Raw genomic sequence first — 26,476 nt, 5'->3', positions numbered from 1 at the left:
TTGATGGTGTGTGCCCTGTTGCGCCTGTGGGCGGGGGCTGGGGTGGCATTGTGTGGGGCCCTTGCCATGCCATTGCGGCGCGCTGTGTGGTGGGAGCTGGTTGCAGCGGGGGTTCTTGAGGCGGGGCTGTGTGTGGAGCTTGCGCTGTGTGGGTGTGGCTCCCGTCGGCTTTTTGGGGATGAAGCTCACCTGTGGGGGTGTGCCCCTGTGCTGTGGGCAGGGGATTTATGACTTTTGGGTTTGGGGGCATGTGTTTGATATCTGTGTCCTGGTTGGGGGTGGCCCTGTGAATTCATGTTGGGGTTCATTGAGGGTGGGGGGCGCATGGGGTTAGGATCAGAATTCATTGGGGGGTTGGGACTATTTCATCCTGTGGCGGCTCTGGTGGGTGGGCTAATTTGGACCAGGTAGACCCCTCTTTTGTACATGGCCCCCTTTCCGGATAAGGATGGGGGTCGTTGGGGACTGTGGTCATGGCGGGGCCTTGGGGTCTGGGCCGGGGTCGCTCAGGTTTGGACACCAGCCCAGGCTACCCCAGCCCGGGCTAGGTGCTTTGGTGGACTGCCTGTCTCCACACCCGGAGGGAAGGGGACCACCTCCTGGGTCCAAGGGCTGGTTGCCCCTATGGGGTATGGGCACCTGGACCTGGTGGTATAGAGTATGTATGGGGAGTGTGAGTGTACGACATCCATTGTTGTTTGTCTGTACGTTGGGTGCGTGGGTGTGAGTGTTTTTATGTGTACACATGAGGGTGGGAATGTGTGATTGTGACTGTGTGTGCCTGTTTTTTGTGTCAGGTTGGGTCTTGGACTGCTCCCTCTCCTGGATCAGTTTAGGTCCCCATCAAATGTGGGGCCTATTTCCTCCCCGCCACACTACCTGCCGGTGGTCGGTGTCTCTGCCTACTGGTGTACTTGTAGTTCTCGGTGTCTGGGGCTGGGTGCTTTGGTATGTGCTGGCTCACTCTTGGTGGCTGCTTGCTGGGGCTGGACCTCTGGGCTCTGTTTGGCCTCTGCTTGGGGAGTGATATGTCCCGGGGTCTTGGGTCTCTGGGTCCATGGCTGGATCTGCTTAGGCGTAGACAGCTGCTGGCGGGGGCTGTGGGCTCATTGCAGCAGCTCCCTGGGGCTTCTGCACTGTGGCTGCTGGGTGGTTCCCCTGGGACTCTCCCCTGTTCTTCTCTGGGGGGGTTGCGGTAGTACCGGCAGTGGTTCTCCTGGGGTTCCTGTGCTCTGGAGGGCCTTTGGATGTTGGTGGCTTGGATCTCCTCCGTATCTGTCCCAGGTCCAGGGGGGCAGGTCTGTGGCTCCTCACATTCGCTATTGCATATTTTTATGGAGAAACCTTGTATACACAAGCGCGCTCACACTCAGACCCACAGGTATTTAGATTCAGGTGTTTCAGATATACAAATGTATATTGAGCCACATTTGAGTACCGTGCACTCTTTGGTAAAAAAGCAGTTAATATGAACATTTCTGCAGGTGTAGAAGCAAGCAGGGTGTTATCTTGTTTACTCTTCATTCTTCTTTACTTCTTCCATTCTTTTATCCTTCTCTCCCCTTTTTTGTTTTGCCCCACCTCTCTCTCCTTCATGCTTCTTATATTTTTCCTTTTCATTTCTGTCTTCATAACAATTGAAATAATCTCAAAGCAGTTTCTAATAAAGGTTATTTTATAAAAATCAAGCGGAGCTTTAAAGCATTAGTTGTAATGTTCCACTTGTGAAAGTAAATCTATTGGGCTTTTTCTTGGCACTCAGACAACAATTCTGAGCGCTACTTGCCAGACACAACACAGTTAAAAAAAGAAAAAGCATTTCAAAACCAAGCAGTCAACTTTATCTACAACTTGCAGCTTTGCTCTGTTTGCAATAAGAGCAAACAGAAACCTGTATTATGCGCAGATGACCTTAAGGAAAAGAAGATTAATCATCAATTCAAGACAAATCTCCTGATATTTCTTTTGACATTTCACCTTTCACCACTCAGCAGAAAACAGAAGGGAAACACAGTAAACTTTATGGTGTCACATCCTCATTAATGAAATGCTACGTGTTTGTGTTGCAGTATCAATAACTCTGTTTCACCCACATCACTGCGCCTCTTATCCCAGCCTCACACAGCGACTCATCCAGCTCCAGCGCCTTATAGCTCACGTGCCTCAGCAGCAGCAGCATCACACTCTGATGAGTCCTATGCTTCAGAGGACCGATTCACCACGTTTCGAGTCCAGAGCGGCAGCAGAGTGTGGGAGCGTCATCCAGCTTCTGAGGAAAAAGGAAGATGCTGCTTCCTATCAGCCTGATGAGGCGGATTTAAAGAGAAAAGAGGTGACGATGATGATGTGCAAGTGGAAAGGAATAAGACCAGTATAAGCCACTTGAACATAAATACATGAGTCTTACAGTCAGTTTGATTCAGTATGAGTTCTAATTAAATGAGTGAAAGGACAGTAGCTTTTAAAAGATTTTCTCTAAATGGATTTGAGACAATTCAGACACATTTTCTTATACAATGCCATTGTACAGTTTACACGAGCTGATTGTAATTGCTTTATAATATTCTCTGAGAATATGGTCAAATGGGAAAATGCACAGACACTGTGACTATCAAAGGTAGAGTTCAGAATTTCTGAGGTGAGGTCGTATTACAATGTTATGAACTATTAAGATCTTACCTTCAGTAAATTTGCACTAGTGTTCTTAGCACTAGTATTCATACCTCTTGAACATAACTTATGTGACTGACCAATACAGTGTTACACATAATTGTGAAATGGAAGAAAATGGATGCATGATTTTGAAAACCCTTTACAATAAACAATGTTGATAAGGAACTTTAGTGAACAAAATTTAACGAAGACCAAAGAACATACAAACAGGTCAGGGATAAAACTGTGGAGATGTTTAAAGCAGAGTTAGGTCATAAAACAATATCTAAAACTTGAATCATCATCTGAAAATGGAAGAAGTTTAATACAACTTCAAACCCATCAAGACCTTTCTATTCCCCATTCTAAAAAGAATGGGGACAATAATTTCACTCTCTGGATGTGAACAGGTGGTAGAGACAAACCATAAAGAATTGCAGCTTTAATTGTAGCAAAATGTTGTTCAACAAATTATTGATTTAGTGGGGCTGAACAAAACACATGGGACACTTTTCAGATTTGAATTTGTACATTTTTTTTCATTTTAGATGGTGTTCCTTTTCACTTCAGAATTATGGACTACTTTGAATTAGTATGTTGCATAAAATCCATTTAAACTACACTGAAGATTGATATTTGTGTTTGCAACTTGACAAAACAAGGGGCATGTATACTGTGGCAGGGCACTGTAACTCACTCGCCATCTTTATTTAGTATAAATAAAAGCACTCTTCTACCATCCAAAAACAACTCCAGTCTCAAAACATCATAGAGGTTTATGTGAGAACAATTTTATGAACCTTTAAACTGTCATCATACATGAATGAGACGGTTATTAACACAGATTATTTGCATGTAAATTTACATGTTGAAGCCAGTCCCCCAACAATGATCTTACTGTGTAAAAAAAATGGAACATCCTAACTATCTAGGAGTTTCTATTCAATAGAAATATAAGGCACTGTAAAAGTCAATAAAATCAATTAAACCTCTGATATATTTGAGGTCTTTGCAAAGTTACTCTGAAAGCGCAAACTTTACATATTCTGTTCTCTGCATTTGTTTGGCACAGGATTCTTGGTGGCCCAATGCTTTCAACTTCCTGTGTAAATAATTATCGGCAGATCAAACACACTTACCGTACACTGAATTACAATACAACACTATAAATACATAAACAGTTGAACTCGATTTTTATATACACTGTACAAAAAGACGCATAAACATTTTCACAGTCTTAATTAAACCAGACTAAAATTCTTCTTGTATGATGCATACATGATGTATACTGCTTTTTAAACTTTGTGACTTGGGTCAAACATTTTGTGTATTCTTGCCCAGGCTTCTATCAATAATTTGCTGTAATTTTTCCCCATTACTGCTTACAGAACTGGTGTAACTGAGTCAGGTTTGTAGTCCCCTTGGAGCACCCACACATTTGGCTCAGAGACTGGGACTTAAATGTGATTTTACAGTCTTAATCCAATCAAATGACTCATGATGTAATGTTGTCCAATTAACATCCTGGCTGATTTCTTGAGTTGCTTGATTATTTCTTCTTCTGTTCTTGCCTTATGATGCCATCTATGTTGTGAAGTGCACCACTCCCTCCTGCAACAAGAAAACACAACAAAATGATTCACCACCCCCTACTTCACAGTTGGCATGGTTTTTAAATTCTAGCTTCCACCTTTACCCACCAAATGCAACAATGGTCACTATGGTCAAATAGTTCAATTTGAGTTTCATCAGACCACAGGGCATGCCTCCAAAAACATAAAATAAAACATAAACATAAAACAAATTTCTTTCATTATTGTGTTATTTGGCAGAAATAAATAATCTTGCGAGTTGCAGCTTACATAAAACAGGTTTAGTCTGATTTCATATCAGTGAGAAACAAAGATGTGTCTTTTAGACGATGTAAATATCTGCTTTTTACTGCAAATACTAGAAAGATTTGATATGCTTTTAAATAAAATTAATCCAAGCCTTAGCGATTTCCATATTTAGTTGATTGTGTGTTTTAGAAATGATTAGAAATTAAATAATTACAGATTTATTTAATTATTTATTTATCAAATGTTTGCATTTATATTTAATTAACAAGTTGTTTATTGAATTTTGCTTCTTTTCTTTTATTTCTTACAAAATGTGTTTAATCGTAATGTAAGGTGGTTTTGTACATTTTCTATTTTTCGTCGGAGATCAGATATAGAGAAATAAAGCGGTCCACACACGGTGCTGTGTGCTGTGTGCACGAAGGGCACTGAGCGAGGCATCACAGGATAACAAACCCCCCACTGCAGGGCACAGCAGCTACTAGAACAGAGCAGCTCTGGCATGAGACGTTTCCTGCAGCTCAGATGTATAAAGGGGTACCTGTACTTTCTAATCCTGCGATTTACTTTAATCATCTGCGACTCCAATACAATGTAGGCTAGTAGAGAGGAAAAAAAGAGGCATCTCCAAGGCTGGAGAGATCTGAGAATGCATGGACACAAGGATTTTCTTAAACATATTTTTTAATACAGTTCTTCGGCTGCGAACAGGATTTGGATATGTGCGCTAAAAGTGTGGAGAACTGAGTTTTGGGGGTTCACAGGATGGACACTGCGGAGGTAATTCTCTCCGTGTTGGTAGTTGTTATCATTATAGTGTCGCTGCTGTCCAACGTCCTGGTGCTGATCTGCTTTCTTTACAATCCGGAGATCCGCAGACAGGTGCCCGGTCTTTTCAACCTCAACTTAACCTTCTGCAACTTGTTGCTGACCGTGGCCAACATGCCGCTCACTCTTGTGGGACTCCTCAGCAGAGCTCAGCCAGGAGGTGACAGCTTCTGCCAGATCGCGGGGTTTCTGGAGACCTTCCTGTCCACCAACTCCATGCTAAGCATGGCCGCTCTGAGCATTGACAGGTGGATCGCGGTGGTGTTCCCCTTAAGATACCATTCCAAGATGCGCCACAAGGACGCAGCGTTAGTGCTCGGCTACACGTGGGCTCACTCCATGTCCTTTTCCACGGTGGCGGCCTGCCTCTCCTGGGTGGGCTACCACCGGCTGTACGCATCCTGCACCCTGTCGAACCCGCGGGACAGCAGCAGGACCCAATTTGTTGTCTTCACCGTGTTTTTCCACTCCTTCACCTTCCTTCTCTCTTTTATAGTGTTATGTTTCACTTACCTCAAAGTTCTTAAAGTGGCACGGTTTCACTGCAAGAGGATCGATGTTATAACGATGCAAACTTTGGTGCTGCTTGTGGACATACACCCCAGGTGAGCTCCTATTTCTATGTTTGGAACTTTACCACCTTTTTTGTTTGTTGTGTGAATTCATCAAAGGGTGGGCATGGGGGAAACTGCCACCTGTGTAAAGTTGCTGGCCCCATAGCTTGTCCAAGGTTGTATGAGGCCCTACCCTAAGCAGAGTTTAATTTCGTGCCTACCTCCCACATCCATGTTTTTTTTTTTTGTCCTTTTTATTCTGCAGTCTGCCTTATTTTATGCTGTGTTCACAAGCAAACACTGAAAAAAAGGATATAAATATATATAGTTTAGGTGGGCATATGTGTTTCTATTTCAGACAAAAGCAGCAGAAATTAATAAATTAGCTTTAAAATATAACTCATTTAGCATTACTTTCAAATGTTTTATACAGTTCATGCATTTGTCAGCACTGTACTGTGAATAGCTAATGTCACATTTTACCAACAATGTATTCAAGAATGTCTGCTATACTGTCAGAAGTACAAACTGTACTTCCTATTGTGCTGACCCCCGAGACCTGAAAACAAAGACAGCCTGAACTTTTCAAATATTTATTAATGAAAATAATGAAAACCATATATCCTGTTTCTACCACTTGTCATTGTCATAGTGGTAGCCGTTATTTCATTCAGTTTTATTTAAAGCAATTTGGCTTCACACCTTCACAAATTATTTAAACAAAGTTCCTAAAATGTGAGTTTGTTTTAAATAAGCAGCTTAACTGCTTTTAATGTCCTCACTATAAATCCAAAAGTACTAAGAATTTGACCCACTGGCGATAAACCAGCTGTCTCTGCTTTCCAGTGTTCGTCAGCGTTGCCTGGAAGAGCAGAAGAGGCGACGACAGAGAGCAACGAGGAAGATCAGCACCTTCATTGGCACCTTTATGCTTTGCTTTGCTCCCTATGTGATCACGAGGTGAGTGTTTGCAGAAATCGAGGGGGCACAAAAACCGCGGTATAACACACACTAAACCCTTAATGGTCTTTTCGCTACCTTTCTCCACCTACCAGCCCTCCCACTCCCACATTCTGCTTATTGCCTCTCCATATGGGCTGAGATTGAAAGATGAGAGTGGCTGACCTTGTGATAAGTAATATCCCTCTGTCTGGCTGTCGTTGCTGCTGCATCGGCGTTTTCCCCACAAGTTTGTCTGTCACATCCCCACTTTGTTGAATTCACTAGCATCATTCATTGATTGAAGAAGAATACCATAGCAGAAAGAAAGGAGAACCTAAAGAAAGATAAAATGCATATAAAACAAAAACCAAGATAAGATAATAAGATAAAACAAAAACTTTTCTAAGATATTAAATAATTTATTTTTTAACAAATGTGGCTCATGTATCTGAGTCCAGTAAAGAAATATTTACTGTGATTATGTCTTGTTTGAAACATGACCAAATACATTTTATCTGCGGTTTGTCTAAAAATAAATTAGATTTGTCTCAAAATGTTCACTGTAATTTTCTGGAGGGCAAAAAGAAGTCATGTGTACACATTACATTATGAGATATTTGGATTTACGAGATTCCAAGCTCTTAGCCATGTGTCTGTATTTAGGCATAGGCTAGTTATCAGTATCAAGGTATACCAAGGTTTTAAGTAGTTACTGTTTTAGAATTGCTAAAACACTCCTTCATATTGTTCCAGTGGTTTGATGGAAAGTCAATTTACTGAGAGGTCATATAGAGTGCTGGAGTGACTGGAGGTTTCTCCTGCAGTATAGAATCTGGAGTATCATTGCACTGCCACTCTTCCGCCTGTTGCTGTGCACTGCTGGTCAATTGGCTGAAAGAAGGCTACTGCACTTTTTTCTTGCTGAAATGGTTGATCGATTATTTGGAAATATGTTATTACCACCATAGTTGTAGAATAAATAAATCACAAAACAGAACCTGTCAGACAAGATGAAGTAGGCTAAAAGTTTTGAAAAAGCAATACATCATTTGGAAACAAAAGCACCACCAACCGTCACTCCTAATAAAGTAATGAAAGTTCAGCTAGTAAACTCCGAAAATGAGCACTCATCTGAGGAGATAGCCAGAGTAATTAAACATGCAATACACTAGTAAAGTTTAACTTAATGACTACAGGCAGGTGAACTGAATATTACTGTTCACATCTTCATCATGGTGCCTGATAGTAGGTGGGATATTTTTGGTAGCAAGTGAACATTTTGTTCTCGGCATTGATGTGTTAGATGCATTAACAATGGGTAAGTGTACAAATTGAGTTTAACAAGGGCCAAATTGTGATTGCTAGATGACTGGTTCGGAGCATCTGCAAAACTGCAACTCTTCTTGGGTGTTCCCAGTCTGAAGTGGTCAGTATCTATCCAATATCAAAAGTGGTCCAAGGAAGGGGACAGAGTAGACAAGGCTCACTATTGCATGTGAGGAGCAAAGGAGGGACAAGGAACAGTATGTACAGGTGTGTGTTTTCTTTTCTTTTATGTATATAATAGATGGAAGGCAGGTTGTGATAGCGCAAATATGCCTATTTGTTTTCAGCAGAGTAGCTGACTACTCTTGTTGTGAAATGTTCATTATGTTCAACAGAGAGACAGTCTGGGTGAAGAAACTGTCTCTGTGGCGGCTGGTTTTTGCCATTAGTGCTCTGTAGCGGCGACCCAAAGATAAAAGCCTAAACAGTTCCTGTGTCCAGGATGTGTGGGGTCTGCAGAGATGTCAGATGCCCTTTTCCTGACCCTAGACCTGTTTAAGTCCTGGATGGAGCAAAGGTTAACCCTGATGATCCTCTCTGCACATCTAATTGTTCATTGCAGTTTGTACCTGTCCTGCTTTGTAGATGAGCCAACCCACACAGTGATGGCAGAGCACAAAACAGATTAAATCCATGCATCCTTGTGGATGTTACAATACCTTGTACCCCCTACTTTAGCATTGTTGCAGACCATTTACAAGTTTTCATGGAAACAATGGCACTACTCCATTTAACTCTGTTTAAAAGATTATTAGCTAATAAACATTTTTTGTTTGTTTCAACTGATAATAGATCATGTGCAGCTTTAGAGTTATACAGTTGATCAATTCTCTCCATTATTCTTGAAGTTGCACTGGATCCATAAGTGGGAAAACTTTAAATCATTATGATTAAAACAATTATTTTTACTTTTATCATCAGGTAAACACATATAAGATAACTACAGAATTTTCTTTTGTAAAAATTCAATTTATTACAATAAAAAACTGATAATCAGTCCAGAAGTACAGTCAATTGATACCTTGACTGTCGAATCATAAACATTTATATAAAGTAGAAGATGCCTAGACAGTGGAGTAGAGGATGGCAGGACACAATGGTGAAGAGCATCACTGAGCTTCGAGGAAACTGCATCCAAACCTGGAACTGTGTCTCTCCTCCTACAGAGCTGTCTGCATAAACTATGAAAAATTAAAAACATTAAAGAGTTCACACTCCACTAAGTTAGGTTTACATGAAAAGACAATCTTAGAGAAATGTGTAAGTTTCATATACAAGGAAAATCTTAAGTGCTCTGAACATAAGCACTCCATTAAAAAATACCTGTGGTGAAACAGTTTATAAATAATACCAACAATAACTAAAAATATCACAAAATTTGGGGCAAAAAATATGTTTTATGTAAAAATGTTTTATTTTCAGGTACTTGGGGATATTCACCATATATCTACTAAATGCTTTATGTTAACTTTGAGCTGTCACAAACATATAACAGGGAGCAGGAAATTACTGAGTTCCAGGCTGATATCTGGCAGTGGAAGCCCCAGTCCAGCTGCCCAGTTAGCTTACCTTACCTTAGCAGCCAGACCAAGCTATAAGCAGAGCTCCCCTGCTCCGAAAATCCAGAAAAATCATGTCAAAGTAGACTCATTCTGGATTAACTGACTGCACAGATGAAGTTTGAAGTCTACTTTCTCACTTAAAAACATCTTAAAACTACTCTATGTAAATTTGATGGAATAAAAATGATTAATTTGTATACTAACTTCTGCAATTGCATCAACAATCCTGGGGAAAGCTGAAAAGACCTATTCCAGAGCAGGACCTTTGACCCATGAAAGTAAAGCACTGGGAAGGTGAAATTCCCTGGGTAAATTTGGATGGAAACGTGCCCTGGGCTTTTCAAAAGCCTTGGGCTTTCCACAAGTAATGGAAAATTGATTTTTGTCTTAGTCTGAGAACCCCAGCAGCTCATCAGGAGCTTGAAGTTCCAGGAAAGGATTCGTCATTGGGTGCTAATAAGCCAATCAGAGGACTGACTTTGAGAAACACAGTCTATGTGACTTTTTCTGGCACAGTCTTTAAACTGGTCCGAGACCAAAATTGTCAACAATTTATCAGTGGAGCTAAATTCCTGTTTGCACATTCACAGTTTCAACCTTGTGATCATTCCATTCATTTAAAAGATATTCAGAGTTTAACACATTTAGTAATATTTGACAATATGATGAATACTGTCAAATATAGTGGGGGTGGGAGGCTGCTGACCTCGACTGAGGACATTATTGGGCGGTGGAAGGAGTACTTTGAGGATTTCCTCAATCCTGCCATCACGCATTCCCTGGTGGAAACAGAGGCTGGGGACTTGGGGTTGGACTCTTTCATCACCCAGGCTGAAGTCACCGAGGTGGTTAAAAGCTCCGCGGTGGCAAGGCTTCGGGGGTTGATGAGATCCTCCCTGAGTACCTAAAATCTCTGGATGTTGTGGGGCTGTCATGGTTGACACGCCTCATCAACATTGCGTGGCGGTCGGGGACAGGGCCTCTCGATTGGCAGACTGGGGTGGTGGTCCCCCTTCATAAGAAGGGGGACCGGAGGGTGTGTTCCAACTACAGGGGGATCACACTCCTCAGCCTCCCTGGTAAGGCCTACACCAGGGTATTGGAGAGGAGAGTCCGGCCGATAGTCGAACCTCGGCTTCAGGAGGAGCAGTGTGGTTTTCGTCCCGGCCCTGGAACACTGGACCAGCTCTATACCCTCTACAGGGTACTCGAGGGTTCATGGGAGTTTGCCCAACCGGTTCACATGTGTTTTGTGGATGTGGAGAAAGCATTTGACTGTGTCCCTCGTGATGCCATGTGGGGAGTGCTCCAGGAATATGGAATTTATTAGGGGCCATCCAGTCCCTGTACGAGTGGAGCAGGAGTTTGGTCCGCATTGCCAGCACTAAGTCGGACCTGTTCCCGGTGCATGTTGGACTCCGGCAGGGCTGCCCTTTGTCACCGGTCCTGTTCATAACTTTTATGGACAGGATTTCTAGACGCTGCCAAGAGCCGGAGGGGATCTGGTTTGGGGACCAGTGGATTTCGTCTCTTCTTTTTGCAGATGACGTGGTCCTGCTGGCCCCCTCTAGCCAAGACCTACAGCATGTGCTGTGGCGGTTCGCAGCCGAGTGTGAAGCGGCTGGGATGAAGATCAGCTCCTCCAAGTCAGAGGCCATGGTACTCGACCCGAAAAGGGTGGCTTGTCCTCTTCAGGTTGGAGGGGAGTTCCTGCCTCAAGTGGAGGAGTTCAAGTATCTCAGGATCTTGTTCACAAGTGAGGGAAGGATGGAGCGGGAGATCGACAGACGAATCGGTGCGGCTGCCGCAGTAATGTGGGCGCTGTGCCGGTCCGTTGTGGTGAAGAGAGAGCTGAGCCGAAAAGCGAAGCTCTCGATTTACCGGTCGGTCTATGTTCCTACCCTCACCTATGGCCATGAACTTTGGGTCATGACCGAAAGAACGAGATCCCGGATACAAGCAGCTGAAATGAGCTTCCTTCGTAGGGTGGCCGGGCACTCCCATAGAGATAGGGTGAGGAGCTCGGCCATCCGGGAGGGGCTCGGAGTAGAGCCGCCACGTCCCACCAGGAGGAGGCCCAGGGGACGGCCCAGGACACGCTGGAGGGACTATGTCTCTCGGCTGGCCTGGGAACGCCTTGGGCTTCCCCCGGAGAAGCTGGAGGAGGGGTCTGGGGAGAGGGACGTGTGGATGTCTCTGCTGATTCTGCTGCCCCCACGACCCGGTCCCGGATAAGCGGAAGACGACGAGTACGAGTACGATAAATACTGAATTATTTTGAAGCTTTCTGAAGATTAAAATTTGCAAAATAGGATTATTCACATTTGAACATAGTGACATATATTCAAAAACACTGACTGAAGACTATTGCTGCATTGCATTTGTGATCCAGTTGCAAGTAAAAGGGCTAGTTGAATTTTATGGTTGTTGAGCTCAATGACCAGGTTAGCTATTACTCTCACAACATTACATTTTATGCATGCAAACACTGAGGTAACATGGTTGTTGATAATTAAATTGTAGTTTGTGTATGACTGACAAAACCTCAAATAAGCACATTCTGACTATCCATATACTTGAAGTATCCATGTTGGATTTGAAGGTTCAGGATTGGTGATGAACCTCAGACGTTGCTAGTTGGAACTTTGACTTCAGGGGCATTTGAGCTGACTTTTATATTTTTGAACCCTGCAATCCCAGGTTCTGAGTTCAAATTGAACACATAATTATAAAGTCTGTTACATGTCTTCCTTGAAGGAAGAAAAAAATCAAAAGAAAGTCTTTTCTCAGGGGACTAGGTGTTCTTCCTTGTCTATTGGGCTTCAAAAAGCTTGATTTTTGATTTCAGTCATTACAGAATCAGACTCCAACCGAGTTTTGCTTGATGCTACTGTTTCTCTCTTTTGCTCTGATTGAAAGTGAACCAGACAGATGGGGAACACCTTGATTCAAAACGTTCACCGTTATCGGTACTCTGCCAGTAATGAAAAACACAACCAGGCCGCACATGTTCTCTTTCTGTAAATGGCAGATTAGTATTTCAATATAAATTTTACATGCTGAAAATTCATCCGACAGTGAGGAGACCCAGGAGCAGATCCACAATATGCTGGAGGAATTATATATCCTTTCTGACATGGGGAAGCCTTGGGATCTCCACAATGAGCTGGGGAATGTCACTGATGGTAATCACCCAGTGTGCAGTCATTTAGAATATGTCAAAAGTTTTATGAGACCACAGAAAAATTGAGAAAGGCACTAAAGTCGAAGCAAATGTTCATGTTTGCTTCCTTGAGAAGCAGACAACACAGTTAAAATCAATAGTTGTTCTATTAATTGGTGACTAGAACAACAGATTAATTACAAACAGTTTTTAAGCCTTTATTTCTGTTCATTATGAGGATTTCCCACTTACAGCTAATGAAAACACAACATTTAAGATTAGAATATTACATCAGACGACTAAAAATATAATTTTATTCCAGAAATGTTGTCTTAATGAGAAGTATGTTCAATACCTGCTTAAAGGTTGTTTTTTTCGAAAGGTACTTTTAATCTGACAAATGAGCCTCATTGTAATGCATTTTCTAATTTATTGAATATGACTAGTCGTATTTGGTTTAAGCTGCCCAGAGAATAGGTGGATTTTCCATAATAAATGCAAAAGAGACACTGCAGGAGGAAGATTGAAATTCTTAAATGGATTTAAATCATCTTTTGGCTCAAAATGAAACCATTTAGATATATAAAAGTTGTTTAAAAATATAAGTGTAGTGCCTTGCAAATGTTTTCACACCCCTTGAAGATTGACATTTTGTTTCATTACAATAACAAATTTCAATGTACAATGCATTTTATGTGACACGCAGTAGTAAATAATTGTGAAGTGGAAGGAAAAGGATACATTTTAACAAATAAAAATCAGAAAAGTGTTCTTTGCAATTGACTCTAATTACCCTAAATAAAATCTAGGGAAATTAATTACTTTCAGAGGTCACCTAATCCATCTCTACTTAATTTAATGTCATTATAAATCCAGCTGTTCTGTGAAGGCCTCAGAGGTTTGCTAGAGAACATTTTAAAACAAATAGCACCATGAAGACCAAGGAACACAGTACATATTTCAATGATAAAGATTTGTTGAATTTTAAAGCAGCGTTAGGTTATATAACAATATCCCAAGCTTTGAAAATCTCAGATCACGCAGCTCTGTTTAGTACATTATCTAAAAATGGTAACGCTATAGCTCAACTGCAAACATACCTCAACAAGGATGTTCACTTAAACTGACAGTCCAGGTAAAGAGAACATTAAATCAGAGAAACCACTAAAGAGAATATGTTGACAGGACAACTGTTGTGTACTCCACAAATCTGCCTTTATAAAAGAGTGGGAAAAAGTAAGTAATATTTGAAAACACAGCAAAAAGAGACAAAACCAAGGGGGTGACACACCGCACATGTGGACAAAGGTGCACAAGTTAAATGAGACAAACTTTTAACTTTTTAACCTGCATGTAAAAGTCTATTTGTGGTGGACAACATGCAGCCTAAAAATTCCAGCACCACCATGAAACATGGTGGAGGCAACTTCATTTTGTTTGTACTGTTTCTCCAGTACACACAAGGGAGCTGGTTGGGGTTGATAAAAAGATGGATGCAGCTAAATACGGGACAATCCTGGGCTACCTTTGAATATACAGGTCCTTCTCAAAATATTAGCATATTGTGATAAAGTTCATTATTTTCCATAATGTCATGATGAAAATTTAACATTCATATATTTTAGATTCATTGCACACTAACTGAAATATTTCAGGTCTTTTATTGTCTTAATACGGATGATTTTGGCATACAGCTCATGAAAACCCAAAATTCCTATCTCACAAAATTAGCATATCATTAAAAGGGTCTCTAAACGAGCTATGAACCTAATCATCTGAATCAACGAGTTAACTCTAAACACCTGCAAAAGATTCCTGAGGCCTTTAAAACTCCCAGCCTGGTTCATCACTCAAAACCCCAATCATGGGTAAGACTGCCGACCTGACTGCTGTCCAGAAGGCCACTATTGACACCCTCAAGCAAGAGGGTAAGACATAGAAAGAAATTTCTGAACGAATAGGCTGTTCCCAGAGTGCTGTATCAAGGCACCTCAGTGGGAAGTCTGTGGGAAGGAAAAAGTGTGGCAGAAAACACTGCACAACGAGAAGAGGTGACCGGACCCTGAGGAAGATTGTGGAAAAGGGCCGATTCCAGACCTTGGGGGACCTGCGGAAGCAGTGGACTGAGTCTGGAGTAGAAACATCCAGAGCCACCGTGCACAGGCGTGTGCAGGAAATGGGCTACAGGTGCCACATTCCCCAGACCTGGGCTACAGAGAAGCAGCACTGGACTGTTGCTCAGTGGTCCAAAGTACTTTTTTCGGATGAAAGCAAATTCTGCATGTCATTCGGAAATCAAGGTGCCAGAGTCTGGAGGAAGACTGGGGAGAAGGAAATGCCAAAATGCCAGAAGTCCAGTGTCAAGTACCCACAGTCAGTGATGGTCTGGGGTGCCGTGTCAGCTGCTGGTGTTGGTCCACTGTGTTTTATCAAGGGCAGGGTCAATGCAGCTAGCTATCAGGAGATTTTGGAGCACTTCATGCTTCCATCTGCTGAAAAGCTTTATGGAGATGAAGATTTCATTTTTCAGCACGACCTGGCACCTGCTCACAGTGCCAAAACCACTGGTAAATGGTTTACTGACCATGGTATCACTGTGCTCAATTGGCCTGCCAACTCTCCTGACCTGAACCCCATAGAGAATCTGTGGGATATTGTGAAGAGAACGTTGAGAGACTCAAGACCCAACACTCTGGATGAGCTAAAGGCCGCTATCGAAGCATCCTGGGCCTCCATAAGACCTCAGCAGTGCCACAGGCTGATTGCCTCCATGCCACGCCGCATTGAAGCAGTCATTTCTGCCAAAGGATTCCCGACCAAGTATTGAGTGCATAACTGTACATGATTATTTGAAGGTTGACGTTTTTTGTATTAAAAACACTTTTCTTTTATTGGTCGGATGAAATATGCTAATTTTGTGAGATAGGAATTTTGGGTTTTTATGAGCTGTATGCCACAATCATCCGTATTAAGACAATAAAAGACCTGAAATATTTCAGTTAGTGTGCAATGAATCTAAAATATATTAATATTAAATTTTCATCATTACATTATAGAAAATAATGAACTTTATCACAATATGCTAATTTTTTGAGAAGGACCTGTAAGGCTTGAAAATTTATGTGAATACTTAAGTATTCACTTAAATTAGTGGATCTATGCAGGGACAAAAACTCCTGCAGCAGTAAACGAAACCTTCTTCTTAACTCAGTTTCCAGTGGTGTTTTGTAAATGTATCTCTGCAATGTAAGCTCTGGGAATGCGTATCTTTTCCAGTTAGTCAAATTGCCTTTCCACCTCTTGCTCTCACTGCTTTCTCTGTCTGTCCACCCATAGGATCGTGGAGTTATTTCCAGCAGTGCCTATCGACCCTCACTGGGGAATTGTCTCCAAGTGTTTGGCTTACAGCAAGGCAGCTTGTGACCCCTTCGTGTACTCCCTGCTGAGGCACCAGTACAAGAAGACGTGCACGGACATCATCAACAGGCTGCTAAAACGGAGTTCCTTAAACGCATCCGGGCGTCGGCTGGAGCAGCAGGGTAACAGCATACCCACAGCTGAGTGATGGAGGTTACTTGGCAGCACAAATGGAAATACAAAACTGATTCCTTGTTGATGGACAAATATTGCTGTTTCTTGTCCACGTCTGACACGATAAAAAAACCAAGGTAAAAAAATATCACTACTGACAAGTGCAAACCTCTGCACAGGAGTACCAATGGAGTGCCCAGAGCTGCAGATCACTGCAATGAACTCCTTGTGAGGACAATAAACTGCACATTTTCCATCTACCTGGAGTGACAGATGTGCTCACAATGGAAATACGGTCAGTTATTAGCACCACTATTACATGTAGGGTAGGATTCCACACGTATACAGTTACAAATTGACTTTGTCGTATTTTTGTTTTAATGTAAATTTTGGAAAAAGAGTTGGGAGCCTAAGGTGCTGTGAGGGACTAGCATATATGCTATTTAAGTATGTAGTAGTAAAGTTAACATTTTACATATTAGATTGTATATTAAAGTTCTCCAAACGTATTCCAGTTGAAAGCATACATTACAGAAAACACTGCTGCTGAACAACCTGACTCAGGAATTTGGGCTGAACAGGGTAAATCGAATGCCAAAAAGCAAACAATTCAGACACTTATTTTCATTTATGTATTTATTTTGCTATTTGTTTTATATTTTTCAGAAGATTATGTTTGCAAGTTTTTTTTGTGTTTTATCTGTGAAGCTCTCAGTGACCTGGTCAAACTGAAGTTTAGCAGGAAACATTAAACCAGTTGCTGTTACTGCAGCTGTTATTTTTTAGCTAATTGTTTTTGCATGCATTAGTATTCACACACCCTGACAAAAACCTCCTCAACACACATTTTTTAGAACTTTAAAAAATCAGCCCTATAAAAGATAGATCCCTGTTAGGCTATAGTTATTAGTTTTGAAACACCAAACACTACTACTGTAACCAAAAACCAAAAACAAATGAAGACCAGAAGGCTTCCAGTCTAAAACATCACAAAATACATTCCCCATTGCCTATAGATTTTGTTTTTTCCTTTTGTTTTATATCTGTAAGCACCTTTTGTGAAGCTCTTAGTTAACTGGCCAAACTGAATTTTAAGAGGCCCAAAAGGCCATGAAGTTGCCCAGCCCTTATAGGCTTAATAGACACACAATCATATTTACAGATGCAGACAGAGACCAACATCAACATTCTTTATCAACTTAAATACTTTAGTTTATCTTCATCACCCATATGGGTAAATCCCACATTTGCCCATATGGGATCAACATTGACATGGTAGCATATTACGTTAGTCCTTGTTTTTGGGCTCAAAATAAGAAAATAGGTCCAATAAGTTGGAATATCTGAGGTTCAAGTCTGCAAAATCTGCTGGAATATAGCTAGAATCCCAACTTGAAAAGTCAGAGGTGTCTCACCAACCCTGGCATCAGAATCCAAGATGGATGCCTTATGAAAACTGGCAAAAGCTAATGTTATCTGTTCATTTAAACTTATGGTGATTTATATTTCTGTGAATTAGTCATACACATAATACTACTCATCGTCTTTTACTGAACAAGGTGATAGTTTTATTGTTAATAGTTGTTAGCCTGGTTACATAGCACAAGAGTTAGCATGTCACATCTTTTTACTAAGGTGAACCTGGACACTGTCAACCCTAAAAAATTCTGTATCTCCAGGTTATTCTTTGCATGGTTTTCCTTTTTGTTTTTTATTTGTAAGCACCTACTGTGAAGCTTTTAGTAATCTGGCTATACTTGGATTTGGCAGCATTCCCAAATCAGAAGTTTTAAACAGAAACAAAACATAATGCCTTTTTTGGACCTGTATTCTTTTAGTATCATCATTATCTAAAGGTTGCAATAAATACTATCAAAGCAATTGACTCACAAAATTATAAAGACAAAAGATTTTGTTCCATCTTAAACAAGTTAATAAGATATACAGTCAGCCTGAAAAACTCAAATTTACCTTTAAAGGCACTGAAAACATTTAAAGATTTAAAATGTTTGGCGGGACCTTATATATGGTGTAAAACCTAACCAGATGCAAAAGTATTCACACTCCTGGAACTTTTTCGGATTTTGTTACATTAGTGAATTGGAAGAAAATGATACATAGTCTTCCCTGCGATAGACTGGCGACTTGTACAGGGTGTACCCTGCCTCCCGCCCATAGACTGCTGAAGATAGGCACCAGCTTCCCCACGACCCACTATGGAAGAAGCGGTATAGAAAATGACTGACTGATACATACTGTTGTCACCTCTTTTTAATCTAAATAATATGGCATGCGTTTATATTCCGTTCCCTTGCGTCAATACTTTGTAGGACATTTTGTTGCAGTATGAAGCTGCAAATCTTTTGTGGGATCGTGCTACCATCTTTGCACATCTAGACTGAAATCTTTGCCCATTCTTCGTAGCATCAATATGCTTTGAACTCAATCATCTCATTGTAGCTCTGGCTGCTAAAAACTGCTTTTAGCTCAGTTTAGCTTCTGATCAACGCTAACCCTGCCCTTGCTTTAGAAAAGAATCCACACATGATACTACTACCACCATGTTCCTCAGTGAGGATGGTGCATTCAAGCAGTGGCGCTTCTAGACCAAGGGGGCCAGGGTGGGGCCAATGTTTTTTCATGGGGGCACAGAGCACAAGAATAAAAGCAAAAAAAAAACAAAAAACGGGGCAATATTTCATTGATTTAGTATTATGTCTTCAATAAAGGGGCCATAACAGGGACCAGTTTTACAGGGGCACTGGCCCCTGTTGGCCCCTGTCTAGAACCGCCCATGCATACAAGATGACTAGCAAAATTATTTTCTGGCCCACACAGTGTAGGCCAAAAAGGTCCTTTTTGGTCGCATCTAAGAGCACCATCTTCCACATGTTAGTGGCAAACTGGACCTTATATGACTTTCTTTCAACAATGACTGTCCTTTTTACCACTCTTTCATAAACAGTAGATGCACAACTACTACCTGTCCTATTGACAGTTTCTCTCGCTTGAGCTGTGGATCTCTGCAGCTCCTTCAGAGTCCTCTTGGCTCTGGTATAAATACTAAAATGTGATCTTAAAGTGCAAGGCATTGCAAGATCACATTTGCCCCAAACCTAGTCAGTCTAGCCAAACAGTAAAGCCTTAACACTTAATTTGTAAATTTCTGCCTCTATAACTATGGAGGCCACTGTTTTCCTCTGTAGTTTTAAAGAAATTGTTTATGCAGAATGTGTTAACTTTTACAAGATGTGTTTGAACATTAAATATGTGGGAATACCCAGAAATGTTTGTAATTAAAGATAAATCTCCATGTTCAAATTACTTAAATTAATTTCAATTCACTGCAGCCCTAATCAACAACAGATCATCTCAAGGCACTTTATAAATGAAACAAAAATCCAATTTATTTACATAAATATTTGAATAAATTAGTCCAATTCGTTCCATTCATAAAGATAAATTCAGTTTCAGTTTTTTACATACCAATTGATCCTAGTTCTAATATAATGCAGTGAAAGTTTGATTATAACGACAAATGGTAAATTTATCTAATGAAGCCCAGGTGAATGCATAAGTCAAGTTATTAACTCTCCAGAAATCTTTGAAACAGCTATTTTAATTCTAAAACTGTTTCTGTTAAACATTTTCTGTACAGATTAAACTGGGAAACTGATACATGCATCAAATAATTACATTTTATGATATGAAAAATATACATGCTTTTCATATATATATATTTGTTTTCTATTTTATTTGTTGGATCTGGAGTTAGGTGTAATTTAGTACACGTTGATCTTTGTTCCTCATATATTGGTAAATAAATCCCATAAGGGTAACACACTATTTGGGTGTGAAATTATACAATACTGCAGCCTGGTGTTGAGTGGTCCACTATTCAGACTTGCGAACAAGAATTTGATCATTGTTTTTCATTCCAAGTCTTTTTGGAGAAGTTATTTCATGCAACTGAATCTCCATCTTTGTAGTGTATGTATTCTCTTAAATCAAATGGCATTTAGTGAAGGATTCCAGGAGACCATTGGTGTCTTTCATACGGTATATTGTGTAGCTGTAAAAGATGACAGTTTGATCTTTTTAATCTCAATGAATAGATTCTATTTTGTGATTGTTTATTAAGTCACTTTGCTTCTTCCATCACTTATTGCAGCTTCCTGTTTATGTCATGAAGTTCTGTCTAAGCATGAGTTTTTCTGACTTATTTGTCCACCTTAATGTTAATCATTTTCTTTCTGTATCAGAAAAGAAGTAGCTGACAAGATTTTTTTTAAATATAATTTACCAAAGAAAACTGAATATTATATGTACAACGCCTTATTTCTACCACTTAAACTTTTCCATGTTTTGTGAAGTTATAACCACAAACTTCAACATATTTTAAAGGAATTTTATGCGACGCACCAACAAAGACGAGCATAAATGTAAAGTGTACGGTTTACAAAGAATTTCTGAGAAGTATGGCATGCATATGTATCCAGACCCTTTTTTAATCTGATACACCTAAAGAAAATCCAATCAAGTTAACGGAGGAAGCCTGTGTGTAGGCTTATTGAAAGAAAGCCATAAGATGTCATGTCTGCAGTTTGTGGAAGAAGGTGTTCTGGTCAGATAAAACCAAAATCTAACTGTTTGTCCACATGCAAAATGCCATTTGTAAAATAAAACTGACATTGCATCTCACCCTGGTGGCTGCATCATATTGTGGAGATGTTCTCTTCATAAAGGAGAGGGAGAGATGTCGGACACTTCAGAAAAAAAAGTTTGTGGTTGTACCATGAGAAATGTGGAAAGGTTCAAGGGATATGATTAGTTTTGCAGGACAAGGGATTATTTAGTGACATGGATTTTAGTGGACTATTGTACATTTGACACATTTTAGTGAAAAGTGTCAAATAAAGATGAAACAGTGCCAAAGTGACTCCTGTTAACCAGTGATTTATACACCACACATGTATCTACATTTCTAAATGCAGATATTTGTTTTAAACCTAATGTTGTAAGTTAACACGGATGCTCTTCAATACGTTGAAGAGGCGATGCCTTAACTTTTGTAACGTGTGGTGATTTTTCCATTTACTTTAGCACATATACTCTAGAAAGAGAGTCAAAGACTGCCTTATTTATTTCTGTCTATTTTGTTACATCTGCTTCTGTATTTTTCTGTAAACACATGCATTACAAATATCTTCATTATAAAGGAGGTACATATATAATATGTCAACAGACTGAGATTCCTAAAATTATTTTTGGGTCATTTGATACCTGTACTTGTAATTTATGCCGTAATTTTACAGAATGTCCTGCTTCAAATGTAAATGAGATTTTAGTTGTTGCATATTGGTGTAACATACCTCATTCTGTTTGTTGGTGACTTGACTGATTCAAGTGTTTTGTTATGGACCTCTTAATTTATTTAATAAACATCAGTTGGAAGTTGCTAAATATGACAATAGATAACAATGTGACTTTATTTGGAGATGAGGGATTTTGTTGATTTTGGACGTTATTTTGATGGCCACATTGCAGTAGGTAGTTTTTTAATCATGCTGCCTAGAGTGTATGCTTTTTGTTGACCTTAATTAAAAACATAATAAAAACTGAAACACAAATCATAAAGCACACAGAATAAAAAAATAGTACTTTTATGTTTTGTCATTAAATCCACACTTATTAAAAGATAAAATTATTTCATAACTGTTTTTGCATCTAAACGCTCGTAGATCAGGGTTTCATACCTCACCTGATGGTTTAAACAATTAGTATTTATTGACAGTGTTTTTTTTTAAAGTTTTTACAAACAAAATGTAGCAATCAGAGATCACAAACTGTGCTCTAAAGAGTCAGTATTTAATACAGAATAATCTATTCCAGATATTTAAAAGAATTAGACTTTAATATATAATATATCTAAGTTTGTAAAATAAACCCCAAAAAAGTGAAAATTGCCTTTGAGGTCCACAGAGGTTCACATATCTCAAAGCCAATTCCAGCATCATGTTGTTTCATGATTTTTGGGTCATACAAAGAGTATAAATCATCTGCACAAATGTTTTCCTTTCAAATCAGAATCAGAATCAGAATCAGAAAAGCTTTATTGCCAAGTACGTTTTTGGACATACAAGGAATTTGTTTTGGCGTAGTCGGTGCAATACAATACAAATTAAACAGTATAAACATATCTACAATATAATATAAATATAAGTGCACAGTTTTAAGTGAGTGAGAGTAAATATAGAGCAGTATAAGATGCAAGTGCAGCACGTGGGACGGCGTGATAAGCGTCTCTGATGGTGGTGTAACAGTGATCCAGAATGTTGTCCTCTCTGGTCGGACATTTTATAAACTGTCTGTATTTGGGGAGTTCGTGGGTGAGATTACCTTTGTTAAAGTCGCCAACGACGATAACTAAGGAGTCCGGGTTGGTCCGCTCCACACTTAGTATCTGGTCGGCGAGCATGCGCTGTGCGACCTGCACGTTAGCTTGCGGCGGGATGTAAACACCGACCAGGATGAATGAAGCGAACTCACGGGGGGAATAGAAAGGCTTACAGTTTAAGATGAAGGCTTCCAGGTCTGGAGAACAGTGCTGCTGAATCACTGTCACGTCGTTGCACCAACCACTGTTGAGGTAAAAACAGATTCCTCCACCTTTCGCTTTGCCGGAGAGTTCCGTGTCTCTGTCCGCTCTGTAGAGCTGGAATCATGCCAGCTGCAGCGCAGAGTCCGGTATTAATCCACACAGCCACGTCTCCGTGAAGCACAAAACTGCCGATGAATAAAAGTCCCTGTTTTTCCCCAACAACAGTTGTAGTTCCTCCATTTTGTTGGGAAGTGAGCGCACGTTAGAGAGAAATATTCCAGGTAACGGTGTTCGTAGTCCACGCTGGCGAAGACGTACCAGCACCCCAGCCCGTTTCCCTCTCTTCCGGCGTTTCACCGCGTGAACAAAGGTGAGCGCACCTTTGACCAGAATGTCCAAAAATTCCAGAGCAGTAGGCAGAAAAGTGGGAAATAACTCCTCTGGTGTAGTAGCCCTGATGTTCATGAGTTCTTCTCTGGTGAGAGAGCTCCGGGTACCATCACAGAAGACCGTTTTAAAGCAAAAAACAAAACAAAACAATGCACACCAACACGCCGAGGCGACCATCTGCGGCGCCATCTTGTTGACAAGGTGGCGCCAGAATGTTGTTAGATATGCCAGAAGAATTTAGAAATTTGAGTCTGGAATAGAATTGAATTTTGAAATGGAAGATTTGTAAGAACCCTGACACTGGGGTTCTCACACAGTGCATTTAGAGAATTACCTGTTATGATTTGGGGGTTTTTTGGTTCCAGCTTTTTTCTTTATATGTTTTTCACTGCTCAAGTTTTGAATCATGCTTTTGTTTATTATTTTTCTGGTCATGTTTTAGTCTTGTTCATGTTTTGTCAAGTTTGGTTTTGTTTGTATATTAGAGTCTCTGTTTTTGCTGCAGGCACGTTTTGTTCTGTCTGTCAATTTAAGTTTATTCGGTTCACCTGCTCAAAGTTAATCTGTCTCCTTGCTCCACCTGGTTTTCACTCCATATATACACACCTGTTCAGTTAGTCGTTGCGGAAACATTCTCAAACCAAGTCTTGTTTTTTTGATCATGCCATGCCTGTCTTGCCTGCCCGTTTGTTTTGTTCCTGCCTCCTGCTGAGTGTGAGTTTTTGTTATTAAACCTTTTTTCACTTACCATCACACTGCCTGCTCGTCTGCATTCTGGGGTTCTATATCTCACAAACCTTAACATTACCCCAATTTTCAGATTATTTACAGCTTTAACCTTCCAAAACAGTTTATCCCAGGTGCTATTTATATTATAAATAATGTCTAAAACAATTTAGGAAATGCATTGTTGGCTCACTAGTTAGGTGTAAAACTTGTCTTAAATGCACTATGTGTGACCAGTTAGACAGATAGTGGTTTTGTGGTGGTTGGTAGGCCATGGTATCATCTTTTGGGCCCCTGTCAATCTTTAACTCGCGCAGCTGAGTTTAAGAAACTTAACTCAACTGGGACTTTAATTGGAACTCTGTGCTCAATTGAGATTAAGACTGAGCTTTTCACTGTCATGTTTAATCATTTTTAACCTTTATATCTTTTTATGTTATGTATTATCTATTCATTTTTCCATTTTGTCCTTTTCTCCTTTATATTTCTAACTTTATTTCGCACTGATGAGTACTGTGTGTAGACTGGTGGAGTGTTGTTTGTTTAATCGGCCTGTTAAGGAGGTTGTGGCATAGCAGACAATGGCCCTGACAAACATCAGACATGGTTGCAACCTGCTGGTCAATTACGGTTTCATTGGAATTGACATTTGAGCAAAAGCATTTTAAATGCTTTCACCTTCTCTATAGTGCGCCTTTGATCATTTTTATGGCCATTTGCTCTTTTCTCACAAGGGCCTTTATTAGAGAAACCAAGAAAACTCATGCATTACCTTGAGAAGCTAGGATACCTGAAGCATCAAGAGAACACTTACATGAGACTATAAAAAGGATTCAGTGATTCCAAATTCTCCATCTCCATGTGGCCAATTCAAGACAAAAATAGTTCACCAGACAAGGACTCAACCTTCTATGAGTATCTCAATCCCCAAATCCTGTGAAAAAGCAGTGTAGTGAGATCAACAGAACATAAGAGAGGACTTGGTACTATAAACAATCTCGAGGGATTGTGCAATAAGAATGATCTGAATGCTTCAGGCTTGTGAAATGTTACAGAAGACTAAGTGCTGCAATGCTGGCAAGGGGGTTGTAGAGAGTTTTGACAACAGGAGTACTGATGAGTCTGGCTCCAGTGTTGTTAAAAAAGATATCTCATTGTAGTTATCCTCATTTAATAAATTTATTTAAAGTAAGGATTGAACTTTCCTAGATTTTACATGTAAGTATGCTGTTGCAGAAAGATGCATTTTAGGTTTTACACACATTTTTGCAAGGGTCTTAAATAAGCAACACATCACATATGGTACACATATAACTATCAATCTATCTTTCTGGGAAGAGTTAGAAGGGGCATTTCCAAACATCATTGTAAAACTTGAACTTTATGCACTTCTGAAAGGGTCGTTGAGGTCAGATGAGCAGATGCTTCTCCTTGAAATTACTGCACAGAAGAGATCAGACTTTCTCTGTGACTCCAAAAAAACCTTGGAAAAAGTCTGTCCTTTCTCATTACATGCTCACTGACACTCAACACCTTCATAACTTGCTTATAAATGAATGAATAAAAAGGAGATAGTTCAGTTCGTTGAGTCCAGTTGGAAAAGGGACACATGTAATACATAGTGTTTTTTATTATTTTGATATGCCTTTATTCATTTGCCTTTTTGCATTTATCATTACACTTACGTGCGTTGTATTTTTGATTTGTCAATGAAATGCAGTCCAAAAATGAAGTGAGTCTTTAATATTAACTCAAAGTCTGGTAATGTACAGATGCGCAGGGAAGCAAGAGGGAAAACCTCAGAGTCCAACAAGGTAGAATCCAACCAAGAGGAATGATGCATTATAAACTGATGGGTCTGGTTATGAGATGGAAAATTGCTGAATGGGACTGCAGAGTGTTGAACTAAGGGGGAAATCCAATGACTGACAAAAAAGATATGGAATTCCAGGGGAATAATAACTAAACAAAGACAGAGTGACTAAAAACACAACAACAAAGAGATGAGAAACAAGACAACAGGAAGTAAATGAACCAAACAATGCATGAGAGAAGACAGACTATCAAAACAGGAACTGAGAATTAGACTGAGGTTGACAACTAAAGAACAACAAAGAGCAAAATATTCAAACCCAAGCTGAAAAAAACTTAAGAAGTAAATTGAATTCAGCTCGCAGGGAAAGTAGAAAGGAAAATTAAGATTAGAAGAGTTAGCAAGTCCTTAAGTTTGTAACATCAAGTTTAAAAACTCTGTTTGCTTGTTTGTTTATATAAGAATAGATCACAAAACTACTTCTCTCTGTTGAGAATTTCTTGAGGACTCACAGTTTAGCTGTACACGATCTCTCTCTCTCTGTATA

At 40.0% G+C, this 26,476-nt stretch overlaps 1 protein-coding gene across 1 annotated transcript; it reads left to right on the top strand.

Moving 5' to 3' along the window:
• The first annotated feature begins 5,119 nt into the window (after window positions 1-5,119).
• LOC124875476 (G-protein coupled receptor 26-like) lies at window positions 5,120-16,528 on the top strand. Its single transcript, XM_047377673.1, has 3 exons — window positions 5,120-5,926; window positions 6,722-6,835; window positions 16,205-16,528. Exons 1-3 carry the CDS (start codon window positions 5,259-5,261, stop codon window positions 16,431-16,433), a joined length of 1,011 nt encoding a protein of 336 aa, XP_047233629.1. The 5' UTR covers window positions 5,120-5,258; the 3' UTR covers window positions 16,434-16,528.
• The last annotated feature ends 9,948 nt before the right edge of the window (window positions 16,529-26,476 follow it).

This window comes from Girardinichthys multiradiatus, chromosome 10 (genome assembly GCF_021462225.1).
Source record: "Girardinichthys multiradiatus isolate DD_20200921_A chromosome 10, DD_fGirMul_XY1, whole genome shotgun sequence".
Taxonomy (NCBI): Eukaryota; Metazoa; Chordata; class Actinopteri; order Cyprinodontiformes; family Goodeidae; genus Girardinichthys; species Girardinichthys multiradiatus.
The sequence above is the reverse complement of the archived record's forward strand: the minus strand, read 5'-3'. Positions and strand labels throughout refer to the sequence as shown.